Source organism: Ichthyophthirius multifiliis (genome assembly GCF_000220395.1).
Source record: "Ichthyophthirius multifiliis unplaced genomic scaffold scaff_1120509251143, whole genome shotgun sequence".
In the NCBI taxonomy this organism is placed as follows: domain Eukaryota; phylum Ciliophora; class Oligohymenophorea; order Hymenostomatida; genus Ichthyophthirius; species Ichthyophthirius multifiliis.
Genome location: NW_004086163.1, coordinates 47,422 through 66,120, shown reverse-complemented (window position 1 = coordinate 66,120; position 18,699 = coordinate 47,422). Strand labels below are relative to the sequence as shown.

Below are 18,699 nucleotides of genomic sequence, written 5' to 3'. Positions count from 1 at the left end.
TTTATTTTTTACTATTTTCAAAAATAAAATTATGAAAAGAATATTTTAATATATAAAATAAATATTTTTATAGTAATTTATATATCATATAAAACTATTTATAGTTAAAATTTTGTATCATAATTATTATTTCTTTAAAAAAAAAATGTTTATCATTATCTTTATTTTATTTTAATAATTATTTTTTAATTAAATAAAATAAAAAACGCTTTAAACAACTTAATATGATAATACCGAATTGGCAAATCCTGAAAATCTGAATGAAAGATAAATTCACATAGAATCAGTAGTAACTGAAGAAAAATAAAATACAGAAAATCAATTAATAGAAAATATTAAAAATTCTAATTAAGAAATTGTAAAAAATATTAAGGACTAAGAAATTTCAAATGGAAATTTAAAGGAGAAAATTTGTTAAAATTAAGAAGGAGAAAAACAAGAAGAAGAAAAAGAATCAGAAGAAAAAGAATCAGAAGAAAAGAAAAGAATTAGAAGAGGTTGAAAATGAAGTAATAAAAAAGTAAAAAAACTAAATAATTAAAAATTAAATGAAAATTAGTTGACTAGTAATAGAATATTAAAAAATATAATTAATTAGAATGAAGAATGTGTAAAAAAAACTTACCTGAAAATTATAAGACCATAATTGAAAACAAATAAATGAGTTATGATTGTTTAATAACCTTAAAAGATAATTAAGATGACTATAATTACATAATTTAAGAAATATATACCCATAACGATAATGTAATATATACTGGAAGAATAGTAGATGGAAAATAAGAAGGAGAAGGTTTAGAAACATGGCACAATGGTGCAAGTTTTAAAGGCTTTTATTAGAATGGAAAAAAATAAGGATAAGGATAATTCTCTTGGGTTGATGGAAGTGCTTTTTAAGGTTAATTTTAAGATGATAAATTAAATGGATTTGGAAAACATACATGGGCTAATGGTTCTTTTTATGAAGGAGAATGGAAAGATAACTAAATGAATGGAAAAGGTAAATTTGTTTGGATAGATGGTAGGTCTTATATAGGGAATTTTTTAGATAATAAAAAACATGGGTACGGGGAATTTAGTTGGGGTGATGGTAGGACTTGGAAAGGAAATTGGAAAGAGGATAAATAAGATGGAGAAGGAGTTTATGAAAATTAAAAAAGAAAAAAAAGAATTGGTATATGGGAAAATGGAATAAAAAAAATGTGGTTAGATTAAAAAAAAAATGAAAATTTATTATTTCCATAATTATTACAAAAATATTTTATTTTTTTTATAAAAAAAATAAATTTTTATTAAACATTTTTATATTTAAATATTAAATTATAAAAGAAATTTTTATTAACTTTTTTAAAAATATAAATTAATATACTATAAAATTTAATAATGTGTTTAAACCAAAACATTTTTATCTATAAATACAATAAAAATTAAATTCATCTTTATTAATTTTATTTAAAAATTTGTTTTTTTTATTTTTATTGAATTATAGTTTAAACTTAATCTAAAGAAAAAAAGAAAATTAGAAAATGCCATTTTTAATTTAATTGAGTTAGTTATAATACTAAATAAAGAAAAATTATAATTAATACATACATAATTATATAAAAATATAAATAAATAAATATAAAAATAAATATATATTTATATATATTTAAATATATATATATATAAATATATTTGTTTATATATATAAATAATTTTTGTTTTAAAATCAAATATTTTTTAAATTAAAATTATTTTTTTTTCCTTTATTATTCTTTAACTATATATATATTAATAATTTTATTTTTATATAATATTTGCAATTATAATAAATATAATTTATTTTTATAAAAATATATAAAAATTACTATATTTTATATATCTTCATATTTATGTTATAAATGTTTTATTAATTTAATTTTATTTGAGAAACCTGAAAAAAAATATTTTTTATTTTATTTTTTTAAATTATATTAAAATTTTTTAAATAAGTCATAATTTATAATTATTTGATATCTAAAATTAGCATAAAGAAAATGAAAAATATTATAATTTGATTATAAAGTGATGCCAATATTTAAATAATTGTAAGGTTTTTTTTCTTTGTAAATCTTATTGAAATATTTTTTATGACAACCTAGGTTTAATATTATAATAAATACTCAAGTATTGATTTTATATCGGTTAATTTACGATGTTCTAAGAATGCCTAATTATATTATTCTTTTAATGACACCATTTTAATGCTATTATATATAAAATCAAATTATTATAGAGCATGAAAATTCACATATTATTCATCCTTTGAATTAATAATAAATAACTGATGCAAAAAGATTTATGAAGTAAATTTAAGAAAATAATTTATATTATAATTTTTTGATTAATAAATAAATTTAATTAATTATTTTTCATCAAAATAATAAATAAAATATTTTTTATTTTATAAAAATTTTAATAGATTCTAATTACGATTATTCTATTTATAAATATTTTTTATAATTTATTTTTATTAAATAATAAAGATTATTTTTTTTGTAAATAAATATTATGTTTGCTTGAAATATATCTATTAAAAAAATACTTACTCGAAATCAATAGAAAATTAATTTTGATTGTTTTTATTTAAAATAATAAAATATATGTTAAATTATATTGTATTAGCTAAATAGTAATTTTTTTTAAATAATTAACAACTAAAATTATAAAAAATTAATTATACGATAATATTTTTAGTTAATATTAAATATTATTTATAACATAAGTATATAATATTAATAAATATTTAATAAAAATTAATTTATCGACTTTTATTATAAACAAACTAATTAAAAAAAATATTAAAAATTATAAAAGAATATTTAATATATTTTTTTTTATAGGCTATCTTTTTAAAAAAATAAAATATATATTTAATCAATCTCAAAAATATTATTATTAATAAGTAAAATGATAATTTTATTAGAATTATAATTCAATATAAAAAATTAAAATAAAAATTAAATTTTTAATAAATAGAATAAAATATAAAAAATAAACTCAAATAATTCTAATTTAAAAAGTGAACTAATAATAACAAAAATAGTAAATTCAAAAATTATAATGCTATTTTTTTATTTATATTTTTATTTAAAGAATAAAATGGATTGCACAAAAAAAAAAATATAAAGATTTTTCAATTATTTAAAATAAATATTTTAAAATTCTAAGTCCTCGATTCCATAAATTAAGAATGATAATGAAATTAATCATAAAAATAAATAATTAAATGCATATTTTCGATAAATTTTCAAATTTATTAGACTTTATCTGAAGTTATCGAAAAATTCAAGAATATTTGATAAACTAACATTTATTTAGCATCATAGTATTAATGATTTATCATCTTTTTATTTTTAAAATAAATTAAAACAGCATTAATCTAATTTTTTTTATAAGACATTTTAAGTATTAAATTTTATAAAAAATTAAATTTTAAATATTATACCAATTTTTGCACCTTTTTCGCTATTATAAATATTATTTAAAGGATATATGATAATATTGATAGCACTTATGATCTTTTTATTTAGTTTGATAATTTTTTGTTAATTAAATCCTTCTTCTTTTTAGAATTTATTTTTAATTGCTTTTTATTCATTTATTACAGATATTATTATTATGTTAAATACTGCCATTTTTGAAAAAGGAGAATTAAACAAAAGAAGATCAAAAATATTTATTTTATATATTAAGAGTAATTTAATACCTGATTTATTATCTATATATTAGTTAATCTTCTTTAGTTAAGATAATAAAAATTTATAATTAATATAAATAATTATATATTTAATTAATGTTGTATGTCTTCCTATATTTCTTAAAAATATTTAACCTTTTGAAAAAAATAGACGATGCTTCATTTTACTTTAGTAGTTACAAAAACTTAATAGATTTAATTAAATTAATTTCTATTTTAGTCTCTGTATGTCATATTTTTGGGCTTTTTTGGCATGGATTAGGTAAAATATATACTTTTTATTAATTTTTTTTTACATTTATATTATTGGTAACAAAATAATAAAGCCTTATATGAAATACATTATTTAAAAAGAGAAGATACATGGATTCATGCTCAAAATTTATTAGATTAATCACCATATGTAAGATATGTTTATAGTCTCTATTATTTAGCAACGACAATGATATCCGTAGGATATGGAGATGTTACTCCTAAAAATTATATTGAATGTTAATTTTCTATTTTTTGTATGTTTATTATACGAAGTTATACGAAGTTTATGCCTATAGTTTGAACTCTATAGGTAAATAATGATATATTTTAATTTAATTATTATTATAGGAAATATAATATCAAATATAAATAAAGCAAATTAAGAATATAAGGAGGATATGTATACTATACATTAATTAATGAAAGAAGAACATGTAAGTTAAGATATAAGGATAAAAGTTAGCAATTATTTAAAGTATTTATATTAAGAATCAAATTAAACAAAAAAACTTAAAGAATAAGAAGTAATAAATAAACTTTCTTTTCAATTAGTATAAGATTTATATAGTGAAATTTAAGGAAAATATATTAAGAATATTTAAATTTTCAAAAAACTAGGTAAATAATTTCAATTATTAAAATTAATTAATTATTAATAATAAAATTTAAAAAAATAAGTGGTTTTGATATATAAGTTTAAATTTTAAATATATGTTATATAAAAATTAAAACTTTTAATTTACTTATTTTATTTTTATTTTATATTATTATAGAATCTTTAAACAAATTATAAAATATAATGGAAGAATGCTTATTTTCCCCTGAAGAAACTATTTTCTCATAAAACTAACCTGATGATTGTTCAATATATTTACTCATTAAAGGAAAAGTACAATTATATTACCAAAATAATGAAATAAAAAAAAATAGCAAATAACCAGTTACGACGATAAACATTATAAAAAAATAACAATCATTTGGTGAGCTATCTTTTATAACAGGATAAATACGAATATAAAGTGCTACAGCTAAAGAGTTTTGTCGCGTATATAAAATATAAAGGTAAAAATTTTTGGGTTTAATAAAGGAAAATGAGAAAGATTTCGAGATGTTTCATATGATTAAAGATGATATTTAACTAAAATTTTAATTTGAAAGTGCGAATTTAAGATGCTTTTAATGTAATTAAACAGATCATTTGACATTTGATTGTCCAAAAACACATCTTATATTGAATAAATAAATAATAGTTTAAAGAAATATTTTTAGTATTTAATAAACTGAAAGAATTTTTCTAAAAAGAAAAAATTCAAAAAAATAAAAGTTTGATATTAATTAAAATTAAAAAAAAGTTTTAAAAATAATTTTTAATCCAAAATTTAGTTTAGTATTATAAGAAATAGAAAAAAATTAAAATATTATATATAATTAAGAATATTATGATGATTATAGTACACATTATTAAAAACTATTAAATTTATTAGAATCTATAAGCCTCCTTAAAAGTTAAAAAAGTTTGAAATGAGAGGAGAATTATGTAATATCATTATTTTCTGGAAGCAAAACATCTTAATATTAATAAAAAGACTAATCAAGTAGTATATCTTCTTTTTCTTAAAATACTTCTTCTTCTTCCTCTTCTTCTTCTGGATTTTCTTAAAATTCAGAGGATGATAATAATTAAGAATAAAAATCTTAAATTCAGATTAACAAGGTTAATTAAACTTTTAGAATAAGAGATAATTAAAGTATAAGCATAAGCAAATAAAGCTTATAACCTTCAATAAAAATAGTCTAACTATAAAAAAAATATATAAATGAGTCATAAAATACTTCGAAAGATTTATTTTATTAATCTAATTCTTAATTAGAAATAATTGATTAAAATACTCTAAATTTTTAACCAAAAAATTAAGAAAACTAGCTAAGCGAAAATCATATTATACAATTCAATAATAAAAGCAAATAATAAGTTTCCATTGTATTGGATTAAAGAGATTATAAATAGAATTAAAATAATGATTAATTTAGCAGAAGGAAATAGGTTGTTTTGTAGTCTGATTTTTAATAATAGTTAAATGTATTTATTAAAAAATCGAATGACGAAATATCAAAAACAGTAAAAAAAGAAATTAAAAGTGAAACCAAAATAACAAAGAATACTTAATGTAATTAAGAAGTAAAAAAAAATATAGATAATGATGAATTTTATTTACAAGAAAACTTCGATTTAATGAAAAATTTTAAGTTTTATTATTATCATAATAATTGCGAAATTATTTTGTAAAAATTAATGAAAAAAATTAAACTAAAAAAAGTTTACTAAAAAATAAATACATAGAAAAAATTTGTTAAAAAATATTAAAAAAAAGAAAAATCCAAAATTTGAAAAAAATATCTTTAGATAAATTACTAAAGAATTTTAATAATTAATAAATATAAAATATATATTGTATTTTTTTATCTAAATGAAAATTCTATTATATTAATAATAAATAAAATATGTTAAAATTATAATATATAATTATCTTAAATTAAAATAAAATTAAATATTATAATTATATTTTAGAAATAATTATAAATTAAAATGAAATTATATACTTATTTTATAATAAGTTAATATAAAAATATAATTATAAATTCTTTAAATAATATTTAATATGGTTAATAAAATATTTTTAATAATGAATGATTAATATTAAATCTAAAATTAAAAAGTTATATTTAAGATTAAAAATATAATATACAGAAATTTAAATGAAGCAAATTATGATTGTATTGATTTATATTTTTATTATATTATTATTCTTAAATAGTAAAAATTTTATAAATATTTTTATTAATACTAAAAAAAATAATTAAATTTATAAATTTATTTGCTTCTTTTGCAAAAAAAGTCTTTCTTTTTATATTTTCTAAAGGTTTTTTAGATAATCTGAAGCAATATAAAATTTAATGAAATTATAAAGATATCTTATAATTTAATAAATAGATCAAGATAAAGATAAAATTAAAAAATCAATTTTATAAATGAAAATAAAATGGATAAAAATAAATTAAAAAAAACTTTTTTGTATTTTTTTGGTGAATTCAAATAATCAAAAATTGAATAAAACTATTTATAAGGAAGAAAATAAAAAAAATTATCAAAAAAACTATAAGATAATTATAAAAAATTTTAGAAAAATAGATTAAAAATTACTAATTAATATCTTTAAAAAAATACTATAATTCATTAAAAAAATAATTTAATCATCAAGTTAGTAAATTATTAATTTGTAAATATATTATTAATTTAAAAAAAAAAATAATAAAGTCATAAAAATATTAAAATAAAAATAATATATCTAATAAATAATATAATTTTATATTATTAATAAAAAAAAAATTTTTTTAATATATGTTATTATTAATTTTTTTTTTCTATATATATCATTTAATAAATATATTTAAATAATAAAATTTAATAATATAAATTAAATTAAATAAAAAATTTAATTAATATTTATAAATATATATATTAAATTATGTTTATTTAATTTAATAAATATATAAAATTATATATAAATTTAAATAATTATAAATTTAATTAATTTTTTACAAAATAATTATTTTTTTAATTTAATTTTTTTTATATTATAATTAATAAATCAATTTTCTTTTTTTACTTAATGACTTAATATATAATAAAATTTTAATAATTTTTATCTTCCTTTGAAGCAAAACATAAGCAATATATTGGCATATACTATGCTCTTATAAGTTAGCTTTGTATTTTTATATTATTCTTTAATATAAACATCCTAAAAAATAGTTTTAATCCTTTATAACTTCTTTACTACAGATAACTTATAGGATTCATTTTAAATACATTATTATGTAAATTTAATAATATAAATCTTCTTGCAGAAAATAATTAATTATTAAAATATCTAATAATAAGAGGAGTGTTTTCAACGATAGCCCTTTGCTCGCTTTTTATTTGTTTATCTTTTATGAGCATTTCAGATACTGCTGTTTTGACAAATACAAATCCATTATGGACAATTATTTTGTCTGCAATTTTTTTAAAAGAAAGTGTAAGCAGAAAAATTTTATTTTATTGTCTTGTTTGTTTTATTGGAATAATTTTGGTTTGCAGACCTTAATCTTTATTTGGATAAATTAATGCAAATAGTGATTTATAAAATTATTATTTAGGAATTTTCTTTGGACTTTTGGGAAGTATTACATCTAGCGTTGTTGTTATTGTGGGCAAAATTCTTTATAATAAATTTAATTGCGACTCTTTTGTATAAATGTAATATTTTTTGGGTATTACTTTATTAATTACAGTATTAATTATTATCTAATTTTAAATTTAAATTTAATGCGTTACATTATATTAAGCTTTTTAAATTTTTATTGCTTCAGTATTTGGTTATATAGGATAATATTTATTAACTAAGGCTTTTTGCTTAGAAAATTCATCAATAATTTCACCTATTTAGTATATTTATAATTTCTTATGCTTTATAACTGATATTTTCTATTTTAATGTTTAAATGTATATTATAAGTGTTATTGGAAGTATATTTATTATATTTGGAAGTATATAGATTATTAGATAAAAATGATTAATTAATAATAAATTAAAAAAATACATATGTATATAATGTGTATTATAATAAAATAAATATAAATAGAGTTTATTTAAATGCAATAAAAGTTTATATTATTAAAAAAATATGAAATTAATTTAATTCTTATATTATTTTATCAAAAAATATATATTTTATTATATATTTAAAAAGTTAAAACATTTATTTAAATAACAATTAAATATAAGTTATTTTAATAATTTTAGAATTATTTATATATAATTAATTTTCATTTTTATATGTTTTACTATTGTTTTATTTTAGATAAAATTTATAGATTTTACTTTTATAAAATAAAAAATTAATGATAGTCAGTTTTACACATTTATAATATATACATTTAATTTTAGAATATACTATTTTAAAATATAGATTATAATATTATCTTATTTTATTAATATTTTATATATTTTTAATACAAAAATTACATATATTTATTATAATGGATAAGCACAAGCCTTTTATAAAATAATATTCATTACAATAAAGAAAAAACTAATTAGAATAGATTCTTAAAATTCATCCTGATAAAATACCAATAATTTTAGAAAAAAATTCGAATTCAAATTTAGAATTAATTGATTGTCAAAAGTAGAAATTAAAATAAAATTTAATTTTTATATATTTAAATAAAAAAAAAAAATAAGACTATTAATACTAGATAAAGCTAAAGTTTTTTAAGTAAATTCTATAGTGAGGACTAAATTAAGTTTAAATAAAATTGACGCCATATATTTATTTGTAAATAATAATATTTTACTAAGGGGAGGTATTATTATATTAATAATTAATGAGTTTTAATATTAATTATTTTTAATTTAAATAGATTAATAATTAAGAGATATATATAATAAATATAAAGAGGAAGATGGCTTCATCTATATATAATATTGTGAATATAGTACTTTTGGATGATAATTTTTACAATTATTATTTAAAAAATTGCAATTAAAATTATAATTAATTAAAATATATATAATATATAAATATATAAATTCGTATTAATATTATAAAAAAAAATTAATGAGACACAAATAAATAAAGATTATTTTAAATTAACTATAAATAATATTATTGAAAATTATCTTTGTTATAAATGATTATTTAATTAAATAATATAAATAAAAATATACAATAATATGTCTGGAATAATAAAATCATAATAATAAACATAAATTTATTATATTTATATGTATAAATTTCTGTAAATTTTACATATTTAATATTAAAAAATATATTTATTTTAAATTTTAAAATATTTATTCTTTTCTTATTTTAAATATATTTTTCATTTCATATATATTTTTTATTTTAAAATTTAAATATTTATTTATTAACTATTTATATGAATATTACTAATTGTTTTAAAACAAATTTATATGAATCCCCTGAGTAATAATATATTTATAATTAAAAAATTACTCATTATATATATAATTACATAAATAAAAACATAGAAAGGTTCATGATAATATATAATGTAGAAAGATAGAATATAATTAATCATAAAATGTATTTGAAAATAAAAAATCAATAAATGTGAATAAATATCCTCTTCAAATATAAAATGGATTTAATAAATTTTAAAAATAAACAAATTTTACAAAATCAATAAAAATGATTGATATTTAATCAAATGCTTCAATATTATATAGAAAATAAGGGAATTAAAATGAAATGTAAAACTCTTAAGATAAATCTTTGATTTAAAATCTTAATTTTACATGTCCTAAGCCTATGTAATCAGAATAATAATAACATAATTTTATGAAAAAAAAATTGTAAAAAGTCAAATTATTTTTGACAAAATAAAAAAATGAAAAAACAACATTAAATTAAACCAAGTAAACAAATCAAAAAATTTAACACATAAATACTACAATAAAACCTAAAATTAAGCTGACAGATGATCATGATAATGATTTAAAACATGTTTAATAAAAGCTAAAGAAATAGATTTAACTAGATTAAATAAGTAAATAAATTAGGAAAATAAATATAAATCATACAAAAAACATTAATAATTAATAAAATACAGAAATTTCAAATAGACTTCCATTTGGATCAGATGAATAAAGACTAAAAAAATTCGCAATATAAGTAATTAATAATATATAAAAGTAGTAAAGAAGCATAGGAAATAATAATTCTTTAAAAAAGTAAAAAAATTAAATTAAATAATTCTTTTTTATATATAACTTTTTAAAGAATTAATTAAGAATAAAGAAGATGTTAAATAGGACTTTAAGATATGAATAATATAAAAATTTAAAAAAAAATATAATGTAATAATAAAAAAAATATAAATGTAATATTAAAAAAAATATATAAAAACATATTTCCAAAAAATATATATAGAATTTAAAGAAAACATAAAATAAAATACACAAAATGATATTCAATCTAAATTATTATAAAATAATCAATCTAAAAATAATTTTAAAAGAAACGAAATATTAGAATATATGAAAAAAAAGAAACAATTAACATAAAAAGAAGAATAATAAAAATATTTAGATCAAATATCAGCGGAATAAAGAAAAAAAGAAAATATACAAAATTTATAAAACAATATAAAAACCATCCATAAATAAATAAACAAATAATTAAGCAAAAATAACTATTATTCTAATTCGAGCAAAATGAACTTTTATAATTTGGAAAAAATATAAGAGAATAATAATAGTAATGATTATAGTGAACTTTATGAACAGTACAAATAAATAATGAATTATTAGAAAAATTGTTCAATTAATATGAAATAATATAGTTTTTCTTAAAGTTTTAAGAAGTTAAAAAGTTTAGACACATCAGATAAAATAGTTACATAAAAAAGAAAAAATTAGCCTAAACGTTTAAGCAATTTAAAAAATAAAAAAACAAAAAAAAAAGCAGCCTAATTTTACAGAAAAAAAGAAATCTATATCTTATCAAAGCCAAAATATGTCTAATTAATAAAAATAAAGCTAATTTAGTGGTTTGAGTAATAAAAATGATAATTAAGTTTCAGAAGAAATTTCCTTTTAATAAATTAATAATGCTGCTGTTACTATTTAAAAGAATTATAGAGGGTATTTAACAAGGAAAATTATTACTTATTATATTTAACTTTAATTATAAGGCGAAAATATGGGTTATGAAAACTTAATTAATAATTTAGAAAATGAAGAAAAAAATGATTAAAAAAATAATTCTAATAGTAAAATTTATTAAGAGGAAAATTTATTATTTAATGAAGATTAAGAATAAAATTTCAGAAGAAATCTCTTTTAGAATGAAAATATCAAAAATATTAACATTTCAAAAGATAATAATAATATAGAAGAATGCAAATAAAATAAAGAAGAATAAAAATAAAATAAAGAAGTAATAAATAAATCTAAAGAAAATTAAAAAAATGATTAATTCAATTTTGAAGGCCATTAATAAAATGATGAAAAGTTTTTACATATTTCTACAATAAATACTTCTGATAATGGTTTTTAATTTTTTTATAAAATAAAAATAATTTATTTTTTATTTATTGTTAGATAAAAATAGTTAAAATGAATTGTTAGATTATTATTTTGATAATGATTAAGAAATCGAAGAAGAAGAAGAAAAAAAAACGAAAATGAAAGCCCCTTAAACGAATTTAAATTAAATAATTCTTAAAAAAAGATAAAATTTCGTCACATTCATAAATTTACTAATCTTAATCTGAAAAATCTTTTAATGAAAAAATTAAAAATAAAGTAAAAATAAATTGTTAAAATGAAATTTATAAAAAAAAATAAGTTTTATTCTCCATAAAATTAAAAATTTCAAAGTTAAAAATAAAAATCTAGTAAAGAAAAAAGTAGTAGTTATAGTTCTAATTATTCAAAAGAAAATTAATTAAACCAAAATAATTTTAAATTGTTAATTTCTTAAGATAGTATTAATGAAATAATTAGATTAAGAGAAAAAGCTTTATAAATGAGATACAATTTTTAATTAAATATTATAGAAAAGTAAATTTAGGAAAATTAGATAAACTAAGAATAATATTAACTATAAAAAGAATAATTAGAAAACTGGAAAAAGACAGAAAAAGAGGAAATCTTGAATACTTAAAAAACCTTATAAATAGGTTTAAATAAAGCCATTGAAAGTATATAAAAGACATAAAGAGATGTAAAATTAGTCGAAAATATTTAAAAAAATCCCCAAGAAATTGATTTTGAAAAAAAAATATTGAAAAAGATATAAACGATTTACTTTGTTCGAAAAGTATTCTTTGCTAGAGTGATCATAATGATTCGAAAATAAATAATATAAATGAAAAAGATTCCAATAAAAATGTTAAGTTAATACTTGAATATGTAGATTTTGAAAATAATGATAATTTAGAATAAAATCTTAATTAATAAAGTAAAGATGAAGAAATTTTAAATGAAAAATATAACATTAATTAATAAATATAATGTCTATAGTAATAACAATAGGAACCTCTTTTACCTGAATTTTTAGATAATACAGAAGAAATTTAAAATAGATTTATTATTTATGGATCAATTTAATAAAGAATATTATAATAACTAAATAAATAAAATATTTTTGATTATTCTGATAATTATGGAATTTGCACTAATTTAGCATCATTATTAAATTATTTGGAATAAGTTTATGAGTTTATTTTATGTATTTTTTTATTATTATTAAATTATTATATATATATAATTTTTGTATTTAAGATTATTATAAAGAAAATTTAATTGAAAATTTAAATACTCCTTTTGGATTCTCTCCTATTTAAAGATTAAAAATAATACATGGATACGAAAATCATTCAAATAATACTAAAATTTTACCTTTTGTTTTAAGTGAAGACATATTTATTTAATTTGAATAAGAATTTTAAGTAAAATTAATATTTTATTTTAATCAAATGTTTAAAAAACATAAAATATTTAGAACTCAGAATTAAGTGATAAATAATAAATCATATAAGAATTTTAAAGGATACATAATAAAGCAATTTTTGATTCTTTTAATGAAATTTTGAATTAATTTAGACCTTTTTATTAGTGCGGGGGAATCCCATATTTGTGGTCTTAATCATCTGAGTAGAATTTAGTTTATGGAAAAGCTTCAGATGATAATATATCTTTTATTTAGGAAAGGTGTAAAAAGAAAATACTTGATTGGGCTTCTGATTTGTGTGGAATAATAAATGAATAACATGATGAAAACTAATAAGCTATACCTCATACAGATGATTAAGGAAATTATTTCAGTTTGAGTGCTATTTTAGAATTAATAAAACCTCAAAACTAATACTTATCTTAAATAAGGGAAGAAAGAATTTCTTAAATGCTTGTTACTGAAGTTATTTTTTGTTTTTTTATAATTAATTTATTTTAATTATTAAATAGATTTATGAAAATGAATACAGATGGAAATTGTATGAAGATTAAAAAACTGAAGTATTTTAAGAAATTTCTGATGAAGTATTTTAAGAATTAATATAGGAATTTGTTAATGAAAATATATATTTATTTCAATAAAGTTGAACTATAGAAGAATATTTATTTCTAAAAATACAATAATATTATTATTTTTATATAAATATATAAAAAATTAATAATTTCTTTTATTATCATATAGAACTGCTTTTTTTATTTATTTATAAATGCTTATTATTTTTAAATGAAAAAGTATATTTTAATATTAAATATTAAAAAAATATATAATTTCTTAAGTTAAAAATTGAAAGTTTTTTTTTTTTAAAAAAAAAAAAATTATTAAATAATAATTAATTTTTATAATTATTTAAAACTTTAAAATTATTATGTTATTTATATCTTCAATTTTATTTTTTTTATTTTTTTATTCAACCCAGCAACTCCTTGAAATAGATTTATTAAAAGATTGTAAAAAAATAAAAGTAACATCTGGAAAATCCTTATTAATGTATTTTGATTTTAGTTACATAGAAAATTCAGAGTTTAAATATATTACAGATTGGGGATTAAAATTTATTTAATTAGACAACTAAAATTTAAATTGTGATGATACTAAAGGAGTAGAAATACAGAAACCATTATTTTTAGTTCAGGAAAACTTTAATATTTATAGTTAATTTACATTAAGACTTTTTAATTATAATTCCACTGATATATATATATATACTACTTTTAGTATATAAGAAAATTTAAATTTAGTTGATTTTAAAGAAAAGTTAAATAAAAAAGGATAGAAAATGACTTTAACATATGAAATAATAACAGCATAAAGAGTTAATTATAAAACAAGTGACATGTTTTCAATTGTAATTTCTAAAAGCTTTTTAAGTGGAAAACTATTGCCTTTTAATATGCCACAATCTAATGATATTTTATTCGATTTAATTTAAGCTGAAAATTAAGTTGAATTTAAAAATTTGGGATTAAATGAGAGATAACCATTCGATGATACTTTTTGGTAATAAAAAGATACTATATTAATACCTTATTTTCCATATTTTGCTAATTGTAATGGTAATATAAATTTGTTTATTTTTTATATAAAAATTAAAAAATATATAAATATATAAATATATAAATATATAAATATATATATATATATATATATATATATATTATTTAAAGGATATGATAAACATATGATTATTTATTAATATTTAGAAAATCTTGAAAAATGTTAATTAAAGTTGCCTGAAGAAACATTATTAGTAAACTCTATTCCTATTTCAGGTTTATATCCTATTGCTGATGAATGTAATTATAAACTTACATGTACATACGAAGAGTAATATGATATAGTTTATAAAGGAACTAAATGGTATGATACTGAAAATTCAATTCTATTTTATATAACTTAAGATTGTAAATTTATATATATATATATATATAAATATATATTTTAATATTTATTTTAATTAGATTTAACTTTAGAAGAATTTATCAAAGAAAAAAATGACTCAAGTGGTTTTTTTTCTTAAATTTTACAGGATAAAAAAGGCGATTTAATTCCTGTTAAATTTAAATCAATTGGTAAAAAAAGTGGGTATATACCTAACACTGTGATTTTTAAAATTTATTATAATTAGGTATATCTTTATATTAAATAAATTAAATACTTTTTAATAAAATATAGTTTTCAAAAAATTAGAAAAGAATTAAATAAAGTTAAGTTACATTGACTGACTATAAAATAGTTACAAAAGGATAAATATCAATACCTTATACTCTTTAAATCATATTCGAACCAATGAATTATATTGATTTAATAAATGGCTTTGAATTTAATTCATTTATTTATATTTTATTATTTTTAATATTATCTGTTTGCACAGTGTTTATTATTTTTATTTTTTGGTTTATAAATAAATACTATATTTCAAAACTTTAACATAAACCTCCTTTAAAAATTTGGTAAACAATAATAATAGCATTTTATCCAGCTTTAAAGGGAACTTTTTTTGGTACAATTCCTTTTTTGGTTGCTCATTTTTTTGTTTATTTCATATATTAAAGTAAATTATTAATACATATTTTATTTATTATTATTTTTTAAAGTTTAAATGTTTAGTGTGGATAATGTTTTTAATTAATATGATGTCACTATTATAACTCCCGAAGAAAAAAAAAAAATCGAATAAGGCCGTTCTGGCCTAATGCTTTGTATTATGGGACTTTTCTTTATGTATTATGGGGCTTGTTTGTAAATACCATTACCTTCAACAGAGTATGAAAACACAATAAAGATAGCTTTAAAAAAATTAGAAAACGATAAAAATAATACGAAAAAAGATTTTTTTGAAGATTATTTAAGTTAGAATTTGCAAGATTCTGATAATTAAGAGGAAGAAGACATTAGTATAAATGATTAAAAAAATAAAAGTCTTGTACAAACAGCTGAAAATAATAATAATATTAATTCTAAAATAGAAATAAATTATAATAAAAATAAAACAAGTTCAGAGTAAAATAATAAATTAAATAAATATAAAATATATATATATATATATATATATATATATATATTATATATTATATATATATATATTATATTATATCCATATTATTATTTTTTATTAGAGAAAACCTTTAAAAGTCAAAATTAAACGATTCAAATGAAAACGATGATTAAGAAAGTGATTAAGAAGATCTTCCATTTGATATAAAATAGACATTCATTCATAAAAGATATCATTATTTTATGATAAGCATTTTTTCAGCATTTATATATTTAATATTATTAGAATTTTCGTATATGTAAACCTTTTCAGAAAATATTTTTATATATTTAATTTTGCTTTTTGGTTTTGAGTCTATATTTACTTTTTTATTATAAGAATATATATTGAAAGAAAATTTATTAATTCAGCCTATTAATGCCTCTTTTGAAACTATTTAATTTATAATGTTCATAGCTGCTGATAATTTCGTTTATTTTATAATTTCTTACATAAGTAGGATGGGTTTAGTTATAGCTTATAGAACATTTATTGACCCAGTTTTAAAAAACAGAAATTTTTACAAAATAAAATTAATAAAGTAAATCTTAAAATGTTTTCCTCAAAATAAATGGTTAAAAAAGTAAAAAATATTTTTTTTTAGAATAAAATAAAAATATTAAATAAAAAGATAAATCAAACCAAATTAATTAGAATAAAATCTAAAACATTTTCTAGGATTAAGTAATGAACCAAATGATATATTTGCAGACAGCCCAACAATTGAACATGTTTTAAATTAACTTTTATCATATGCTTCTAAAGTGCATGCTATATTCATAAAGCCTTTAGCTTTATTATTGATAATGTTTTTTGCTGATGAAAGTTAGATTCCATAAAAATATGTGATATAAACATAAGATTTTTAAATATTTCTTTATTTTTCTATATTTATTATACTTCCTTAAATTATAATTGATATTTTAGTTCTTAATAGTTTAGAATTGTTATATGGTTTTAAATTATTTGATTATTTTAGTTATTGTAAATATAGATATGAAAATAGAAGTGTTTCTTGGATAGGATATAATTATACAAAAGATAAATCTTTAGAAATAATATATAGGTCATTAGATAATATGCAATTTTCCGATCAGTTTTATTTTATAGGAACTATTACTACTTTCGGAATTTTATTTTTCGTAATAGGAATGACAATAATGTTAAGAACTTAATACATATTTTTTTCTGATCCTGTAATATATCCTATGATAACTTTTTACTATTTTATTGTACATCCTACTAAATGGTTGATGATATATTTTTGGAGCAAAGTAATTTTATTTTAAAAAAAAATATATATATATTTTTGTAAAATAAAAAAAATAGTTTGATCTATGGAAATTAGTAGATTAAGAAAATGGAAATTAATAATTGGAAAGTATTGATGATATATTAAATTAAGAAAGAGAAAATATAGAATAAATAATGGAACAAGAAGAAATAAGAGAGCATTTTGTGAAATAAAATAAAGAATGGTTGATAAAAAATTTAACCGAATATTTAACTCCTGAAAGTTTTTTGGAAAACAACGAATATCTATTAAATTTGTATTAAAAATTAATAGAAGACGAAAATTAAGAAGAAAAAGAAAAAAGAAGGAAAGGAATGCAAGATAAAAAGAAATAAGAACTACAAAGATTAAAAGATAAAGTAAATGCAAATAATAAAAAAAACAACGAATAAAATTACGAAAACCTAATTTGTGCTTAAAAATAAGACTTTAATATATTTGTTAAAATACTATATTATTGGTATTATAGGGCAAAATAAATTGTTTATTTAAAAAGTTTAGTAAAATAAATAAAAGAAAGTAAACTAGCAAATAAATGTAAGAAATGTGATATTGATATAGAATTGTCAGTAATTGAATGTATTCCGTTCGAATAATTAATGTTTTAATTTAAAATGTAGTATGCAGCAAGGCCATTTAATAAAAATTAATGGAAATATTTTTATGAGAAAAATTAATAGTTTTAAACTATGTGTATTGATTGTGAATTGGCAAATAAGAAAAAAACTATTAATAAAAAACAAATTTAAAACAATTATCTTAAATTAAAAATTGAAGATTAGGATAAGGTACCAAAATATTTAAAAGC

General features: G+C 16.1%; 1 protein-coding gene across 1 annotated transcript, besides 26 other annotated features; it reads left to right on the top strand. All coding sequences in view use genetic code 6, as the record gives it.

The window, feature by feature from the left end:
- Positions 1-441: 441 nt before the first annotated feature.
- Positions 442-480: a microsatellite.
- A 1,113-nt stretch (positions 481-1,593) lies between these two features.
- Positions 1,594-1,677: a microsatellite.
- Positions 1,598-1,672: a microsatellite.
- Positions 1,628-1,679: a microsatellite.
- Positions 1,634-1,692: a microsatellite.
- Positions 1,634-1,697: a microsatellite.
- Positions 1,661-1,706: a microsatellite.
- Positions 1,704-1,742: a microsatellite.
- A 2,033-nt stretch (positions 1,743-3,775) lies between these two features.
- Positions 3,776-3,815: a microsatellite.
- A 3,366-nt stretch (positions 3,816-7,181) lies between these two features.
- Positions 7,182-7,229: a microsatellite.
- A 181-nt stretch (positions 7,230-7,410) lies between these two features.
- Positions 7,411-7,454: a microsatellite.
- Positions 7,416-7,481: a microsatellite.
- A 57-nt stretch (positions 7,482-7,538) lies between these two features.
- Positions 7,539-7,571: a microsatellite.
- Positions 7,572-7,587: 16 nt separating this feature from the next.
- Positions 7,588-7,620: a microsatellite.
- A 1,776-nt stretch (positions 7,621-9,396) lies between these two features.
- Positions 9,397-9,438: a microsatellite.
- A 124-nt stretch (positions 9,439-9,562) lies between these two features.
- Positions 9,563-9,610: a microsatellite.
- Positions 9,563-9,613: a microsatellite.
- Positions 9,614-9,881: 268 nt separating this feature from the next.
- Positions 9,882-9,932: a microsatellite.
- Positions 9,933-10,884: 952 nt separating this feature from the next.
- Positions 10,885-10,947: a microsatellite.
- Positions 10,948-11,925: 978 nt separating this feature from the next.
- Positions 11,926-11,990: a microsatellite.
- Positions 11,926-12,012: a microsatellite.
- Positions 11,960-12,003: a microsatellite.
- A 2,827-nt stretch (positions 12,013-14,839) lies between the features above and the next one.
- IMG5_148370 (hypothetical protein) lies at positions 14,840-18,558 on the top strand (the record flags this gene model as incomplete). The annotated part of the gene is made up of 8 exons (XM_004030997.1): positions 14,840-15,116; positions 15,228-15,464; positions 15,522-15,661; positions 16,051-16,114; positions 16,158-16,326; positions 17,592-17,871; positions 17,927-18,302; positions 18,512-18,558. The coding sequence occupies 8 exons, from the start codon at positions 14,840-14,842 to the stop codon at positions 18,556-18,558; spliced, it is 1,590 nt and encodes a 529-aa protein (XP_004031045.1).
- Positions 15,141-15,218: a microsatellite.
- Positions 15,155-15,218: a microsatellite.
- Positions 15,157-15,218: a microsatellite.
- Positions 16,592-16,657: a microsatellite.
- Positions 18,559-18,699: the final 141 nt, after the last annotated feature.